The sequence below is a fragment of the Siniperca chuatsi genome, linkage group LG8 (genome assembly GCF_020085105.1).
Source record: "Siniperca chuatsi isolate FFG_IHB_CAS linkage group LG8, ASM2008510v1, whole genome shotgun sequence".
NCBI lineage: Eukaryota > Metazoa > Chordata > Actinopteri > Centrarchiformes > Sinipercidae > Siniperca > Siniperca chuatsi.
Genome location: NC_058049.1, coordinates 14,516,561 through 14,535,452, shown reverse-complemented (window position 1 = coordinate 14,535,452; position 18,892 = coordinate 14,516,561). Strand labels below are relative to the sequence as shown.

The 18,892-nt window shown below is 38.9% G+C and overlaps 1 protein-coding gene across 3 annotated transcripts in view; it reads right to left on the bottom strand.

Moving 5' to 3' along the window:
* Nucleotides 1-2,846: 2,846 nt before the first annotated feature.
* pcdh11 (protocadherin 11) overlaps nucleotides 2,847-18,892 on the bottom strand; it is a 130,667-nt gene continuing 114,621 nt past the window's right edge. For all 3 annotated transcript variants that reach the window (XM_044205245.1, XM_044205246.1, XM_044205244.1), the window contains one exon: nucleotides 2,847-7,210. In XM_044205245.1, coding sequence (XP_044061180.1) covers nucleotides 6,753-7,210 — 458 coding nt within the window. In that variant the 3' untranslated portion in view covers nucleotides 2,847-6,752. The remainder of the gene's footprint in view (nucleotides 7,211-18,892) is intronic.

The following is an 18,892-nucleotide window of genomic DNA, read 5'->3' as shown; positions in this document are numbered from 1 at the left end:
ATCACAAAGTCCTTTCTGTTCAAATATGCAGTAATTACTGGAAATACAGATTGGTGTAGTTGGGTATGCATGTGTCTTGACAGTGCGGACATCCTCTACACTGTCAGTGTCTCATTATTAGCCAATTACCATGGAATAACTAATGGGGCAGGTCACAGCCGACTCTCTTAAGGAGATTGGGGACTGAACATATGTTGAAGATGTGGCAAGATGACACAGTCCAGCAAGCCTTTGGCGAGTTACTAGGTACATGACATGGCTCTTTGTGTCGAGAAGGAGTCAATGCCGAGAGATCCTGTCATGTCCTGTTGTCGTGAACATCAACCCCTGCACTGTACTGTAAGTTTGTAGTTTCCTCTCTGGGGGCTTGTATGTATTCATAACAGTGGATAAAGCATTAAAGCAAAAGGGCCTCAGATACATAGCCCAGGGGTATTGTCAAAGCTGTTGCAGAGTTTGCCTTTGAGGCATCAAAGGTCATGGATGGATGGATGGATGCATGGATGAATATATAAACAGATACATAGTAAGGTGTATTACAAGCAATGACCAAATAAAGGTGAACAAATAAAACTGAAATGCCATGTATAAAGCTTTCTGTATCTTTACTGTATATTAGGCCACATGGCCACAGGTAGAGTAGACAGCCTTCAGGTACCACTGAAGATACTGAGAGATGATGATGCACAGTGAGTCTAAAGTAAATCAAAGTTGTCATTCTGAACAGCCACAGCACATGAATGTCTGCTCCTGGCTTAAACTTACATTTACGTCTCAGCCCTAGAACCAAAAGGCTAAAATTAAGGTTGTGTTCTATTGATTTTCCTCTGAAATGTATAGGCTACTTCCTAGAGTCTATGGTCTATGCTGATATGATAATGGATGGACAGTCTAATGAGTAGAGGAGCGACCTTGTGACGGAAAGCTCATTGATTTGTATTGTTGGACCAAATCAAAAATGTAGGAAGTGATCGATGAGTGCTCTGCCCTTCCTAAACAGAAACCATCAAAGTGCCCTTTAGACTCTAATGGTGCCACATGCTACATTTTAAAGGCCCAATCATTATTTTTCTCTGACCACATAAATCTGAAGTATACTGACATACATAATTGAAGAGTTTGACTTACTATATAGATGAAAAATCAGCAGTTTGGCTTTCTTTCTAAATTCACCATAACTGCTACAATGTTTAAAATATTACTGAGTTGTCTGGATAACTTTGTTCAGTAAAACATGGAGTTCCTAAAATCCAGTGCATGGATTTAGGGTGCTATTTATATCATGGATGGTGTAAAAATACCTGTTCCACAATTTACTTAGCAAAGTTGTAGATGCCATGTTCACATTATGTGGGATGGAAGGTAATGATGGGAACAATTCCAATGTTAACAACTTGCAAATGTCTAATTAAATTAAGTTTAATGCTGTCAATCAATATTTTTATCACATGATCACATGACTAATTGCATGTGACAGGGGTTGTTGTTGATGAACCCACAGGAAATTACCATCTGTAGTTCCCAGCAGCTCTACAGAGCTTTGTAATGTCTTTCAGCTCATTGTTTTGGTTTTCCTGCCCACCGTTTTGATTCAGTCTGCTCTCATCAGTGTTGTTTTGGCAGCAGGCAGTTGTTTTCAGTGAAAAAGCTCTGAAAAACCCACAGTACACTACCTGCTAAGCTCCAAACTACAGACAGACAAAGTTAGCAACTAGCTTGTGAACATAGTGGAATATTTAGCAGCTAAAGATCCAGATATTTCCCTCAGGAGTTGGTGGATACCAAAAGGAGAGTAAATATTGGAGTTACATCCACCAGGTGACCAGAGACCCGGCTCCAAATGAATGCTAATTTTAATCCGTATTTGTGGAATGTGAATGCGAATGTTTGCTAATAATTGGCATATCAAATCTATAAGTTGATACTATCACTATCAGTACACTAGTCAATGTTGTTGTTAGCAGCTTTTTTTTCTGCTGACCCCAAGTGGCCAAAAAATCAGTTATTGCAGTTTTAATTTAAAATCGTTACCTTGAATGATGGACTTGAGGCATCCATGTTTGTTTGCTATTAACAAACTATTAAGTGCCAAGTTCGAAAAATATGTAGCTTTCAGAAAAAATGTGTATGTATCCTAAGTCCTATGTGATTTTATGTGAATGTGGCAATATCCACAGCCACCAACCCTGGGTTTAGCTGATGCCCCTAGTGGCAGAAAAACAATAGCTGTTAGTTTGGATGTTTGTATGAACCCATTGTGTCATCACACTGATCATTAAATACAAAAGAAAAACAATGGGGTATTTCCCTCATATGTATGACATACTGTAGAGAAGACTAACAGATTTACACATGGTTTGTTTGCTGTAATTATAACAAAGTATTACATGGAAATTATTGATTAGTATGTTCATATTAAAAAATAATATGTATAAAAACAATATAGAGCATATTTAACAATTAGCTGACTCAAAAGAGACATGAAGCGATATTATGCAAGTAAGCTGCTCAGTCCTTTGGTGTAAGTTTAAAAGTAAAACCCCTTCGTGAGCCTACTCTCTATGGTATTTCTGTGTTTATTAAGGGTTACTTTTTTTCTTTTTCCATTAATATGCACATATATGTCATCGGTTGAACTGTTTCCACAGTGGTATTAATTTCCAGAAATGATGAAGGTGAAATGCCATATCCAATTTGATGGGTCTTATATCATTAACTTGAAATTGCCATAATTGGAATACGGTGACAGTATGCTCTCATGTCACATCTATCACTGATATGACAATGCTCTAAAAAAAACCTAACCAAACAACAATGTAAAGTGAAGGACAAGCATAATCCATGCATATTTTGAGGACTCAATATTTAATGGCTCAAGTAAAATTCAATGACAAGAAAAATCATTTCACCATATGGAAGGTAATTTTTTTTCATAGATTTAAATGGGATATCTTACAAAGGCATGGCAACATAGACTGTGTAGCTTTAACTGACCAATACAGAGCTGCTGGCAAGCACTGAAGCCTTCTCTCAAAGCAAACTTGACCTGACTCACTGATGACTAATTTACAAGCATATACTTAAGTCTTATATTTTGATATAGTTTTTGTACAAGATACATTTGTGTACATGAAATATTCTGGCAAGGTGCATGCCAGTATACACATGTGTGTGTGTGCGTGCACATATGTGGCAAGGTGCATGTCAGTATACACATATGTGCATGCACACACACACACACTCATACATGCAAGGAGACACACCAACTCTCCCTCGCACACATACAAGATCACCAATAAACACATTCAAACACACTCAATATTATGCATATGTATCCATTTACATTACAACAGAGATTGTCATCTCATCACTTCTTATGTTTTCCTTTATGATCAACATTGCGAATTCCAGTATTTAGCCTGTGGCCATTAATCTTTACTGTATGTGTATTTCCAGTTTTAACCATTATTACTAGTTCTTAGGGGTACTGCTATTTACAGTTTAAAATCCAGTTTACCTGACAGTATAGATATGTGTGTGTACGTATAGAGGCATAAGTGATACGCACACTTCACAAAGTTTGACATTTGTTGTGTAACATTTGTTTTGTTTTATAAGACAGACAAACAGGTAGAGCAGTAAACATCAATACTGACACTGAATCTAATGATGGATGCATGAACTACATAGTCAAGTGTCAAAACACCTGTGGAAGTTCAAACAGTTCATGCAAATCATGACACAAGTTGACATGGTAATCATGACACACATTTTGAATAGAAAAATTCTGAAAATAAAAAAGCTATCTTCAGATTTATGTATACTATATTTATTTTTCGGGAAGAGGGAATTAGAAAAATATGAAAATAACAGTGAAAGCAGAATCATGCAAAGTGAAAACCTGTGATCACCCTTGACATTTTGTATATTTCACTGTGTGTTTTGTGAAAGATGAAAACCTTTGACACATAGCGACACAACTTACTCAGAAGAGCCTCACCCCCCCAAAAAACAAATGCACATTCATATGGTATGCTCTTTGTTTGAAAAATGACTAAATAAAACACCACTACTTTTACCTCTAGAAAAGCATATGGTAAATCAAAATAGGACTGCAGTAGACAAAAAAGTCATGTTAGTATCAAAAGCAACATCCTACAGATGTACATTCATGCAGTTATTAAACTATTCCCTCTAGAAGTTGTTGTAATGTAGCTGCTGCAACATTACAGTACACATGAGTTATGTAGGCAGAGTAAGTTTAAACACAGTGAGGTAATATTGTGCTTACTGTACATGTGTGATTGGATAAATCATTTCAATCACATTTTTTACTACAGTGTGACAGTGTATTATCCTATACATGGATATCATGGATATTCTCTCCCTCCATGATATGAGGAAGGGCACAATTTCCTGTGTCATATTTATAAACACTCCAACAGCAGATAATGTCTGTACTTCTTATTGTTAATGAATGGGAAAGTTTCTTAAAACCCTAATTGTTATTTTTCAGATTTATTTTTGTTGAAAAGAGCCAACCAGGAATTTATTTGCCCTACTTATTCACATAATTGTAAACAGAGTCTGAAGACTTGTGAAGATTTTGAGGCAACTTTTGGATCATATCAAGTGCTGGATTTGCATTTGTCAGAGTGATAAAATTCCAATTTTCAGTGACATCTTGATGTATGTTCCCTTTGATACGTGCTTCTTTTGATTAAATATGTGTTGTTTATAGCATTTAGTGATACATGTCTGTACTATCACAATGAAATGAGCTGGAATTGGATTCCCAAACATGAGCATTTTCATCAACGGTTGTTTGAAGGAGGATATTTTTAAGTTGCTTGTTTTGAATTTATTTCATTTTCGTAATTGACTGAGTCGAAATTGAATTGCCCCTCTCCGTGTCCTTGACACACTGTTCCTTTAAGTGATCATTTCAGTGAGTCTCAGATAAATCCTCTTTAAAATTATAAGAGTCCTGACCTGAAGTATCAGAGAGAATGGGTGTGGTAGCTAAGAGCATGCAAACACAATTTGCCTCGCAACTTCCCTCGAGAATGCCACGTTGCATTATAGATTTAGGCCTGTTCCCAATTTGCAAGATGGTACAAGAAAAATTAATCGCATGAATCATATACCTGATGATGTAGACACCTGGCTTGGATGTTACTGGGAAGAAAAATGGATATCAGCAAAGTCACGTATTGCTGTAGCAATAGATTATACTGCACCCAATCTGTTACAGCAGCAAGTTAGTCTGAAGTAGTTATCATCATCAGTACAATTTACACACACAGGCAGTGATGCAGTGTGTGCATGATGAAACCATGGTGAGGGGCAGCCCGCAGGGAGGTCCTTTCAAATAGTGCCAACGCCTATTCTTATGGTAACTGCAAAAATAACATTAACATCAATAATTCAGTTAGACTCAGGGCCCTGAAGAAATTCTTGCACCCTAGTCTATTATTCCAGTGTCAACACATAGTAAAAACTGATAAGAGAAACTTTTCAGCCAAACTGAGATGTATGAAAACACACAATAGTAATTAATAGCAAGAACAATAGGTGCTATTAATGATATGATGGGAAGAGAGGGAGCATATAAAGGTGCTATTTCTGAGCGCTTGTAACCTGTTCATGTTTTCATGTTTCTGGCTAGCCAAGAGAACCATTCCACACTGCCTAACCACAATGAGGATCACTACTGAGATCACACATCAAAGTAATTGGACTGAGAATTTCATAATTGGCTCTATAGCTGTTAATATGTGAGTGTTTCTGAGCAGGAAAATGTTAGACATAGAAACAAAGGCAAGGAAACAAAGGATACGTTTCCAAAGAGCATCTGTCTGTGCCTTTCAAGGCTAAACTACTGAGATAAACTAGGAGTGAACATTTTCTTAATAGAGTTGGCAGAGATAGAGCAACCACCATATGGAAAACATCTTGGGCTTTGAGTTTGTATTTTTTTCTCTTGTATTTTGTGTACTGGTCCATGGTGAAAATGTAGAATGCAAAAGATTACCGGTGTTGTCTACCATTGGCCTAGTTATGCTTTGTAGACTTTTATTTTTTTTTTATCCTTCTGCAGTCCCCTGACCAAAATAGACTTCTGAAACACAAGGCAAGACAAAAGAAACATCTTCCACCACCAAAGGAGTTTGTGCTGCGTGTTATACAGAGCAATACTTCACTAGAACTTGAACAGACACACCATCCACCCAGAGCTCATAATTAACATTTAGCCCAATTTAGCTCACTCAACACAAAATACTGTATTTGCATGTGTTTTTCTGCACAAGGAAATGGTGTTTTAGGACATAGTTCCACTAAGCTGGGCCCAAGGAGCTTAAAGCATATATTGCCCTTTCTCATCACTAAGCAAACATCACTGAACTGTAAGCAAAAATTATTATTTTTTTCTGTGATGGAACTACTTTGGTATAGAACTACCTTTATTTATTATACATGGATCTGCTATGTTAAGACTTACATTTGCCTCCAAATGCTTTAGCTGTCAGACTGATCGCATGTTTTCGCATATTGTCTAAACAACATCATCATGACTGAATCCATTCTCAGATGTCTTCGTTAGCAAAACTGAGCTAGAGCTGGTCAAAGTTATTAAAATTATGCATACCTCCATACGTACGCATACATACTGATCATAAAGTCACTGACAAAAAGCCATCTATGGATTGAGTCACATGTATGTCAGGGCAATGAAGATCTGTCTTTTACTCTTACAACTGGTGCTCATGTAAGAAAGAGCTGCTGCCCCTGCCAGTGGGCGTCTGCTGCCCGGGGGAGGAGAAGCTCGCCAGGGGGATGACCTTGACGGGGTCCTCCTTCTTACTACTGCAGAGTCTATCCAGGGTGTTGTAGAACTGTGGCCGGTTGATCCCTTTGTCCAGGTCATCTTTTTTGGGCACAGACCTGCCCAGGGTATGGCGACCATCCATGACCCCCATGCTGCCCATGTTAGCTTTGGCTCCACGGGCAAAGCTCTGCTGGAAGCCAAAAGAGGGCATTGTAACGGTGATGGCGTTTGTGGTAGGGGTGGAGTTGGGGCTGCCAGGACCCTGGAACTGGGCCAGGGCCGGGGGCATCCAGCAGCTGTCGGAGTGGCCCAGTATCAGACACTCCTGGGTACAGGTCTCAGAGGCCTCAGCCAAGGCTTTCTGCAGGTTCACCTCAATGGCTATAAAAAAGGAGAGGAAGAGAGAAAGAAGAAAACAATATAGTTAATCTAACAGGTCAGAACATACAGAGAGTACAGCTGGAATGTGATGATTTTACCGGGTGCTGTAAAAGCACTGCATGAACTCATGAATCATAATGTAAAGAGAAGAAAGTTGTCGCCTTATCAGTGGTTGACCCACAAAATGTCAGCCTTTTAGCAAAATGAAAGTCAGTGATAAATGTTTCATTTCATCTTGTAATGAGAAAAACACCAGCAGAGCATTTAATTTCCATTGGTATTCCCATGACTCTGTCTGTTTACCTACAATATGCAAGGAATTCCCCGTAGCTTAATTAGAGTTAGAAAAAAATGTCTTGCTGTTTGTGTCTCAGATTGGCTTTACTGTATTAAATATTTAATGAACATCTCAACAAAGCATTGTTTATTTTAATCACTGTCAATGTGGCACACCTTAAACCCTTTTGATCTTTCAGAATCCAAAATAAATCTGGTCAAATAAGAAAACTCAAATAGAGAGAACTGGAAAAAGAATCCCATTATACCAGGATCCTGTGAGCAACTTTAGCATATTCAGGTACATGGTTAATTTTGGCAGCATTTAGGTTGCATGCTTGGAAAGGAAGAAAAAACTGAAAACTGAATGAGGAGGCGACTGGGCAAGGCTACGCACTCAAACTATCTTATCTCATTATCTTGGCACTGACATCACATGTGGAATGAGTCTGGGATGAGGCCTCAGCATTGAGCCTCAGCAATAAAGCCTGTCAAGCCAGATAATTAGAATGTAAAACAGTGTGCACCAAGGCAACCAGGAGCCTGCAGTGTTATGTTTCTGAGGCCATGCAAAGGAAAGAGGGGTCCTCATTCTAACATCACATCGTTCCTCTAGGCCTCAGCTTCAAGCTGTCATGTAGAAATTATTTAGTATATTTGCATAAGTAAGAATGCTATAAATAATTAAGCTGTCTTAGACCGTAGTACACGGGGACGACTATTTCCTTCACGCACACAAGTTCTGCATGCTCTGTGTAATTCTATTTTTGCCACCTTGTTTATTGTTTTATGCATTCTACAAAATTAAAATAAATATTCTGATTACGTTAGTGATACCAGTCTGGCCTCCCAAAACTATCTATATTGTCGTATAACGGCCCAATGCACTCACTTTTTTTGTATTTTTGTGCCACCGCAGATTGAATAGCACAGCGTCAACGTTAATTATGAGAGCAATGTCTGAAAATGAATCGCCTGGTATAAATTGTGAGGATATATTTGGAGTGCTCACGTGGAGTCAAATCTGTCCTCTCCATATTGAACTGGAGCCTTGGAGCAGGAGTGTATAAATCCCATGGGCGGTAAATGTGTCACCTTTCAGAGGGTCACTAACTTCATTAAGGCAAAAATGGATGCAGCTTTCTCATTCTCTGAGCTAGCACAATAGGGCTGAGCCAAGTCTTGGCCGTGCCCTGACTCAATCTCTCTCCAAGGGTTTTCTGCTGTCGCTAATGCCTTTTTGGGGTACTGCCGTTTTTGATGAGGCAATGCTGTTAACATGAACTTCTTATTCCACACGCATGCACCTGGACGCACAAATACATGTTCCTGGTCCTGACAGAAATGCACACATTCAAAAGTGCTTCTTTGCCAGATTTCCTCCCTCCTTCTCAACTTTAAATGATCAGTGCATCCAAAGGTGAAGCTGTCTTTAACGTAGCGCACTTTACAAATAAAAGGTAGTCTGTGGCTCTGTGACTTCACACAGCTTGAACTCACAGCAGTTCTGTGTCAACAGCCTTCAGTGTCTCCAGATTTTGTATGCAATATTTCACATCCAGCCATTCCAAAAGACATGGGCCTGTACTATTTTCTATTCCATTGGGATAGTTTGGATAGGCGGTGGCGGTTTGGGAGGGTGGGAGCGCGGCGTGAGTGATGTCGCTGACAACTCTGGCTGCTTTCGTCAGCCAGAGGTATGCCGCAGCCTGCTTGTGATGCTGCTGTCTTTTGTATTCAGGGGAAACAACTGTACCCCGTGGAGCTTTGGGGAGGGATCACACATCACTGACGCCATGGATCCCCTGATGTGGAGAACATTCTTTTCTACTTTCCTTCAAGGAAATTTGAATGGCAGACAAGTGGGGATAATGACAAACAATTGTGTAATAGACAGCACGACTGGGATCAGTCCTGCTGTTCTCATTTGAGATGATTCATCTTCACTGAGCAGTAGCTATGTGGTTGAAACACAACTGTGATACCTGTTTAGTTACTCTTTAGAGTTGACTGAACATCTAATAAACGTTCACCTGCAATCACCCTGAATAACTGACTGGTGTTCACGCCAGAAATTAAGTGGTATTCAATTCATGTTCCGATTCAAAACAGCCTACAGGCTAATTTGACTTCTCTGTCATAAGGTAATCTATTATCCATGGTCTTGTTTTGTTTATCTAGACACCCTGCAGTGCCACAGTTCTAGGTTTCTAGTTGATCTTATGGTCATATGCAAGGTCAATATCATGTAGCCTACAGCAATCTTGTTCTGCAACATCAACACATCCTTTGGCCAGCCACAGATCGAACACTGCTGCACCTTCAGCTGATCTTTCGTTCGTGCGGTCAAACATTACAGCTTGTATAAACATTGGACATGTGTAAGAGAGAGGTATGAGAATGCTGCATGGCACGCAAAGGATATGGAAATACTGGGCAAATTACAGCTTACAATTTGACTGGGCACAATGTGGGGTTAACATGGTGCAAATGCTTCTCTATAATGTGAGTTCTTGAAATCTTTTACTTTAGAAATATAAGGGAAACAATAACTTAAAAGGCTGCAATACTTTGTAATCCAATCCAAATCAGTAGCCCTACAAAACTTTTTGAGACTTAAATTACTTTTTTGTTCAGACTTTTTAAATATTTTTAGGACTTTAGTTTGTGTTGTTGTAAACAGAGAATAAAATTAACATGAGCCACAGTATCACATAAACATCTTTCAACCCTAATGCAGTCCAGTACACCACCAACAACATATACTAAAAGCTGAATAAAAGCCTTTCCAACCAGTTTTAACAAAACCTCCTTCAAAAATCTTACATCTATTGTGTTGAATTGCATTATAGTGTACATGTATTCAACTTGTTGTGTCCAGCCCCTGTTCAAACACATTTTGTGGGATTCCAATCAGCTGGCGTGCAGGTGATTCATCGATAATAATGTCCTTTTAAGTGTAGCTTTGATACTGAACCATCCCAGAAAACCAATTCATGTTCTAATTTAAAACAATTAACCACCATGCAGTTTTTCCACAACAATTTTCTATAACAATGGTAAACATACTATAGGATAGTTCTGGTTGCATTTGTTATGCAATGTGTATGGCCATTGCTGTCTTGGATATTAATACAGGTTGTAATGCTGAAATAATACTTAGTAATTAAAAATTTCAGGCCCATGCTGCTGCATGCTAATGGTGAGGTTCTTACACAGTCTGTAATATATAGATAATTGCTTACATTTCAGCATCAAGGTAATGTCATAATGATTTGATTTTGCAGTGATAAACAGTGCAAGGCTCAATCCCATGAGGTTGTTCAAGTGCTACCTTACCAACCAAATGTCTGGAATCTTGACATTTTGCATCTAAGTAATATATTTTGCCTTTGTATTATACTGGTATGCATTCAATCTCACTTGTTTTTATCTCTGATGGCCATGAAATCCACTAATGTTCTGACAGGCTGAAACACACGCACACAGCTTGGATACACATTAGCCTGCTGATCTGGGCTTTTCACTACAATAGTATGAGAAATTTAACATGACAGTTGATGATATTTACTGACAGAGCTAGTTACATCTTGATGAGCTTCACATTAAGGTCTGCACATATTCAACTTATTATTTCAGCATTCACAAACTCATTATTGCAAATTAAAAGGATAATTGCATGCATCTAGGACATTAAGTTCCTCAAATAGCCATCAGGATGGTGGACTAGGCACCCTGAATCATCATACAGTGTTAATTGTAGCAGTCTTTTCATTTTTCTAGCCTGAAACTTATATGCATCCAACTCATGTATTGTCAAACGAAAGCTTTATCACATCCTACAGACTGCCTCCATGGCCATATTTAAATAATATGTTTGTTTTATGTGTCACATGTCTGCTTTATTATGATTTAAAAGGGTCCACGTCCAGCCCATGACTGCAGTATGATCCCCACTGTTGATTTTTTTTTTACACAATGATTTATTGGATTGAAGATGTTTCTTTTTTTTAATTTTTTTGTCTGAGGTTGTGATACACAGGCTGTCACTCTGCAACACTCTGTTGTTTTCTTCTAACATTCACTGCAAAGACTTAGAAAGCTCAAACACTTTTTTTTCTAGTCACACAACATTCACAAAAGTGCAAAAGTTCATAAATACTCCAGAATGTAACTATGCCAAGAAAATAAACATTTCACTACCGAAAGCATTTTCACCTACAGCTCTGCTTCTCTTAGTGTCAATTCATTTGGTTTAATGGTGCCAGAAAATAAAAGAAAAATGCAAAGAGGCTTACAGTCAGCTGTTTTAAAATGGAGAACTTGTCTTTCATCAAGAGTAATAGAACCAACCTGGAGTACTACAAGTACTACAGCTATCATGAGTGCAAAAATATTATCATTATCATATTATGTGTTCTTATGTGTGATAGGGGATGAGATGAGAGAAAAAGAGGCACAGAGGGTACATGAGCATGTGTCCCGTGTCTGGAGGGAGACCAAAAGACAGAAACACAAGAATATGGAAGATTATTTCAAACAAATAGAATCTCAGTAGAAATAATTGGGTTTATAATCACCAAGACTTTATCACTTCACTCAGCCTTATACCCTCTCCAAATGTACAATCTGGATAAGCAAATGCATGGTCATTAATAATAATAGCGCTATTGAAACCCCTTGTGGTTGTACTGAAAAGAGAGATGCCATTACTTTCATCACAGCTCTGGCAATCATCATTTGAAGGAGAGACTAATGTCTCACAGAATTACAAATACACTTAAAAGCTTCACCAGCCTTCCTGCTTTCTCGGGGCTCAACTTTAAGATGCACACTTACTGACTGATAGTTTTGATGATGAGTACTCATATATAAGTTCATGTTCTATCGCAAAGTTCTTGAAAGTCTGGTTTCTGTAGGAATGAAAACGCTCTGCATATACATTACTTTAACAATGAAATATGAATATTTAAGCTCAAAAGACAAGGTCTGTGACTTCTCTGGAAAAAGCCTGTCTCTATGGCAATGAGTCTGGAAATTAACTTTTCTCTGCACATCAGACTCAAATGCTATTTGGTTTTCTTTACTTTTATCAGGAGGAGGTACAGTATAATCCCTGGCAAAGTCAATAAGAGCTGTCACTGTCACTGCTGACAAGGGCGTGGAGGAGGAAGTAAATATTCCATTGTAGCAATAAAAATTTGGCGTGCACTTTGGAAGGCAGAGATCAACTGTGCTGCAGAGGTCAGTGGTGCCATGTAGGAGGCTGACATGTATTAAGATCTATAAGGAGCTGTGCTGGGGTAGACAGCTATTGCAGAATTTTATTAACATGGTTTTATTACAGAATGTGGGATGAAAAAATAGAAATATCTCTATACAGCCTGTCGTCATCTAATGGTCATTCTCATCAGCGATCACATGGTCTAAGAACTGCACGTCACTGAGTGGTAATGGCGTAGTGGATTTTTCCACTGAAACAAAAATTTCAGAGCAATTCTGTGTAGCAGCGATACAAAGTGCGATATAAGAAATGGCAAGGCCATTGGTCCTCTTTTTTTTTACTTTTTAAAACAAATAGTGCCAGATGCAATGAATGGCCTTTTTTAAAGGAGACAATGTGACGCAGATAAGAGGGGAGCGAGGTTGTCCATATATACTCTAGACTAATTACTTTTGATGCATTTACTGAGAAGCTGCTGAACATGGTGAGTCTCTGAGCCACATACGTATTTATCAGCACTTGTGGGACCTATACAGTTCCTCGCCTGTAATCCATCTAGCCTTGTCTACTCTCGACCCCTTTTGCTTTCCTAGTTTTTGACCCATTGTAACTGAAAGTAATTGCAGGCAGAAAACAACATCTAATGATTACTTTATCTGGGAGTCTGAGAGAGAGTGAAAAGTCACAGACAGGTACTTTCAACAAAAGGAGGAGGCTTTTTTGTTCCCGACACACAATTTCAGACAACAAAGAATATTATTGACTTGGCTGAGATTAGAACACCAAAACAAATGACAAAGCACAGAGAGAGGACAAAGTGCACAAAGAGAGAAAGGATCTCTTGAACAACCCAGTGCCAAGCACTTGCTTCTTCCTTTTTGTTATCATTGATTAAAAGTATGTTGTAGGTTGAATCACCTATTTCTCCACTGAGAATATACAACACCAACACAATGTATAGACTTAATTTAATGTAAATTCCTTTATCTCAAAGTCACCTTTGCTGTCAAAGGGAGAAAAAACACCTCAAATTTTCATATCGCCTCAGCATAAAATGTTTACAAAAAAGCAAGTCCCGACATCAACAACCACAATTGTGTGATTTCCATCAACAGAGAACACAGTTGGGAAGGTAGAACACAGACACAGCTTTCTTCTTGACACTTGACTTTTTCTGTGTGACATTGGTTGATTACATCTCCTTCATTATGTCTGGACTACTATTGGGCCTCCCCTCCCGAGGACAAGATGCCGGTGTCACCATCAACACAATCAGGCCTGGCCAAATACCCAGCATGGGCCAGATAGATGAGAGGTGCAAACACCATAACAGTCTGCAATCAGCGCTCATCACCACAATAACACACAGAGGAGGAGGCAGAGAGTTTCTATGGGGGGTAGAAACACAACACATGCTCATGTAGATGCGCACACACACAATCCCCCCACACACACACTCACACCGGTGCTCTCAAGGGCAGCCATTCATTCTCTTCTTTGTCAGTCTGTACTTGTGCAAACGCTGGACGATACTGTGGATATACTGTAGGTGTGCTGTCACTGACAAGGAAGCAATACATAAATGCATATTTATAAGATTAAAAATGTGACTCCACCTTAAAATTCATTGCACATGGATGAATGTCTGAAAATTTCCATATTGTGTAGATAATGTGAGGTCTGGGAAATGAAAATAAAGAGTGTGGAATGAAAAGAAAGTGAAAATATTTTTGAAGGATTAAGAAAGAAAGGAAAATAGGCTGATTAAGTGGGACCTAACAAAGCTGTTTGATATTTGCGAGGAGATTGGATTGTTCCAGCAGGAATACTATCTAAACAATCATGATTTTTTGGAAATGACTTTGATCTAAAAATGTAAATGTCACTTATGACACTCTTAGCTTTCCTTTTAGAATCAAATTAAAAACTGATTTGAAGCATAAGCAGGTCCTCAAAGAATTAAACCTGTTGCATTAGGAGCCGGGTGCCACGACTGGATATTTTCAGAGAATAGCTAATAAAAATGAGGCCTCTGCTTCACATGATGGAGGAGAAACTAGAGAGACAAACTGTACAGCAGCGACCACTGTGCTACATCCTGTGTCATGTAACAAGCAAATTCATCACACTGACCCATTGCCCCCAATTATTATGGAAAACAAGAATGAATCAAATTAACATTGAAGAAGCTCTCAGATCTGGCAGCCTGTCTGTGTAGCCGATGGATTCAGCAGGAGAGGAGAGGGTAATAAACAAGGTGCCACTGCATATACTATATATCTTGCAGTCATTGATGATTAGCTCTGTTTTCCCTTAGCCATACATTACCGTTATTGCCTCCATGGCCAGGCAGATAGGAAGTGGATACAAAGGCATCGTGAAGCCCATCTTTCAACAGATAACTGGCAGGCTGAAAACCACTCAGCACCAGTGGCGGCGTGATTTCAGTGCATGAGTGATCTGGGCATGCTGAAAATTGTAATCTCGTATATGACAGAGTTGAGAGGCTGCTGTACAGTTTTTGTTGTGTTTTTCTAGGGTGTGTGTTTATCATACAGTGAGGTATTTCTAAGTGAAATCATTCAGTGTAGTCACAAAAAAGGAGCCTCTCGTCAGATTTCAACAGCTCAAGTCCAGGGGTTTTGTCCTACTAGGCAATCCTGAAAATGTGTAATCTATATGAAGTGTCAATGTCAGGAGCAGACACTCTTGCTATCCCTGTTTCTGTCTCCATCTTCAAAATATTTTGAGGACAAATTAGGCATGAATGCAGAATGTATAGAGTATTAGTCACAGTCATTAGTGCTGAGCAAACTTATATTTTCAATATCAGTGTGTAGTGTAGCATGGTAAAGGTTTTAGTATGAGGGGCAGACTCTCTCCAGATCCCCGTGTGCATGTACACTTTAAAGGTTTTCCTTTTCCGGAGCGTCACAGACCCTCCTCCGGGGACAACTATTAATTTTTCACTGAAACCTCCCCTGAATAATGAATTCTGTCCTATTTATACGCTGTGATAAGTCCACTGAATGTCTAAAAAGGGGTTATCAAAAAAGGGAAAAGGGTAAGGCTTTCAGAGAAAGACCTGTTCCTGCTTAACATGTTTAATTCATCCGCATCGCCATGTTCTTGAAAGCAGAAGAAAAGTCATATATCACTGGCAAACATGAAAGCAGACGCAAGCGGCACATTCAATAAATCACAGCTTTACTTTTACTGTTTTGATGTTGACTGTCACAATCCTCCACCCAAACACCAGCCGTTGAAAGTTCAGATATATGCCTTTTACTCCTCTAGGCCCTGCTGACAGATGTACTCTCACTAAAATCACAGAGGTACTCAGTGGCTTGTGTTAATGTTTCTGTCACTACGCACTTTATTTGGGGTGTGTTGAGTGCAGGCATTGTCAACTAACGTTCACAACAGCGAGAGCAACAGATACAGATGGATACACGGAGGGAGAGAGAGTGTGTAAAATGGCAGTTGCTGAAACATAAGTAAAAAAGGTGTAAAGTTTTAAATAGTGCATTAAAACAGGGACATGTTTCAAAATCTGTGAAGAAAATAAATCAGCTGGAATTGATGAACATTTTTTATTCCTAAAATACTTTAATACAGCTGCTGCTGTAGTGACTACAATTTACTCCAGGATAGAAAAAGCCTCATTTTGCTGCTGTTGGTATCAGCACTCTAAGTGAACCAAACCATTCATTACAGTTTCACTCTCAGACCAAATAAACATAAGGCTGTCTCATCATAAAAACTGTTACCCTTACATAAACACAAGTAATTGACGTTATAGCCAGTATTACTGGCATCACACAGTGCTATTAACACAGATTAACTGTAGCACATAATAAAGATGTTTGGTGATGATATTAAATACATAACTGAAGCATTTTTAAATGATCAAAAAATGTAAGTACAAATGCAATTATAACTGATTGTAATTAGGAATTTGTTTTGAATTTCATTTGGATCTACTTATATAATTAGAAAATGTATACATATTTGATATTGAATGACTGATTATAATAAAGAATTAGCCATACCTGGGTCCTAAAAATAATTAGTTAATTATATATTTGTCTTAGTTCACTGTCATTGTTTTAGACTTGTTCTGAATATACCTTTTAGCAATTTTCATCACAAGGCAATCAAACCATTTGGGCTTGAAAATGTTCGCCAGTGTGTTCAGCCCTGCTTTCATTTCTTGGGTGGCAAGTCTAACAGCTCCTCTTTGGCTTCTAAACAGTCTCAATAGAAAAAAAAGAAGAATTATAATAAAGTAAAAGGGGAAAAGCAGAAAGTAGGTTCGATGATTGTATTCTGTCTGTGATGATGAAGAGAATGCTCCAGTGGCTACAACAGTCCACAGAGGAGGAAATGGTGAAAATAGCCACGCAACTACTTTGCTCTAGAGACTGCTGGCAACCCATTGACCTCAATGTCTTTCATGCTGTTTAGCCTAGGGCACTAACTATCAGATATTAACACCCCACATCTTTGATTTTGTGTGCCTGTCAGGCCCTGAGGACACTTGTATATATTGTTTGTCCTGGGGTGCCATCCTCCTTGTGTCAGTTGTTTCGTTCTCCTCTAACATGACAAACACCCACAAAGAGGCAAGGGTATGTCGCATTTCTTCTGCCTGGCATCTAGTATCGACTCTAATGTTGACATGTCTTAGCAGAGCCTTAGGAGGACATGGAGATTGCAAAAAAAAAAAAAACTAAAGAAAAAACAAAAGCCCTAAATGTCACTAACATGTCCTGGTGTTTGTAGAATTGCGGGAGGAAATTGCCATGGCTTCCTGGCTCATCACCACCACTGCTATGATGACATCACTATAGCCAATTTCACCCTGCAGTTTATTTCATGCTTCTGTGTTTGTGTGTGCGTTTGCATGCCCGTGTGAATGTGTGTGAGTGAGTGTGTGAATATGTGACAGAAAGAGAAACATGCTCGCTCTCTATGTAATTCAGTGTGTGAAGGCACCAATACCCATCTCTATGATAATTTCCTATTCACTATGAGCAAAGACAGCAATACTGATACAATTCATTTCCCCTTTATTAACTGGTGCGGAAATGTTGGGCTAGGCAGAAGTGACTTCTGAAGTCTTTCAGAGATGAGGGGTGGCAGAGTTTGTTTTACGGGTGGGAGGAAAAAGCTACTAGTACAGGGAGCCATGCATCCGTAATAGTGTATTTGCCAGAGACAAGAGGCTTAGTTCCATGAACATTTAGTGGCCATTGCATGAGACCCTGGGTCAAAGCTACATAATGATACACCTGCCTTTTATAAGAAAATAAAAATGGCTCCCCTCTCTAAACTTCTGGCAAAGTTTCAGTCTCCTATGTCTTGTTTGCATCACTTGTTTGAGTTTCATGTGTGACATCCAGAGTCAAGTCCAGTAAATCACAGTGACATTCAATTCAGTAGAATTGATGACTTGTCACCAGTCTTCCATTTTTATCTAGGGGCTGATGTCCTCTTTATTTTTCGTCATCCCTGACTCTTCCTCTCTCCACTGATATTGCTAATTATTTCAAACTATCAGGTAGACAGTTTCAATTTCAATTAAATCTTGTCTTCCCCACTGACCTTGTGGTGGAGAACGGGGTTGCTCTCTCAGCCCTGAACAGTTCCTCTGGCAGTTATGGGTGCCATTTAAGAAGAAATTTAAACTCAATTTTAGCCTAACTTCAGAGAATACACGCTGAATTCATCCTTGTGGAGACAGAGTGTGCTCAGTATATGTATTTCAGTAATACACTTAACTTGATAATTGAAAGGGACCCAATTAAAGCTTCAAGGCATAACTGGCTACTCCGATACACCCTAGGGTAGCTGTGAAGGACAGATTTACAGCCATATGCAGCTAATCTAGCTGTCTATCATGGGTTATGAATCTTAATACACTGATGTTACGATGACATATTGGGTGATGGCAGTTTACAAACACTATTTCTTACTCACAGTATCAACAAGAGGGTAAATGTAGCCATAAAACGGTCACTGTAGGTGCAGCAAATGTGTGTACTGTGTGTATAATGGATCAAAATGATCAAAAGTTCTGTAAAAAAAAAAACTTCCTCAAAGTAGCTGCACAATGCCATACAGGCAAATGGAATAGTAGACCCTGCTGAAAAAACAGAGGGCACCATGTATATAAGAAA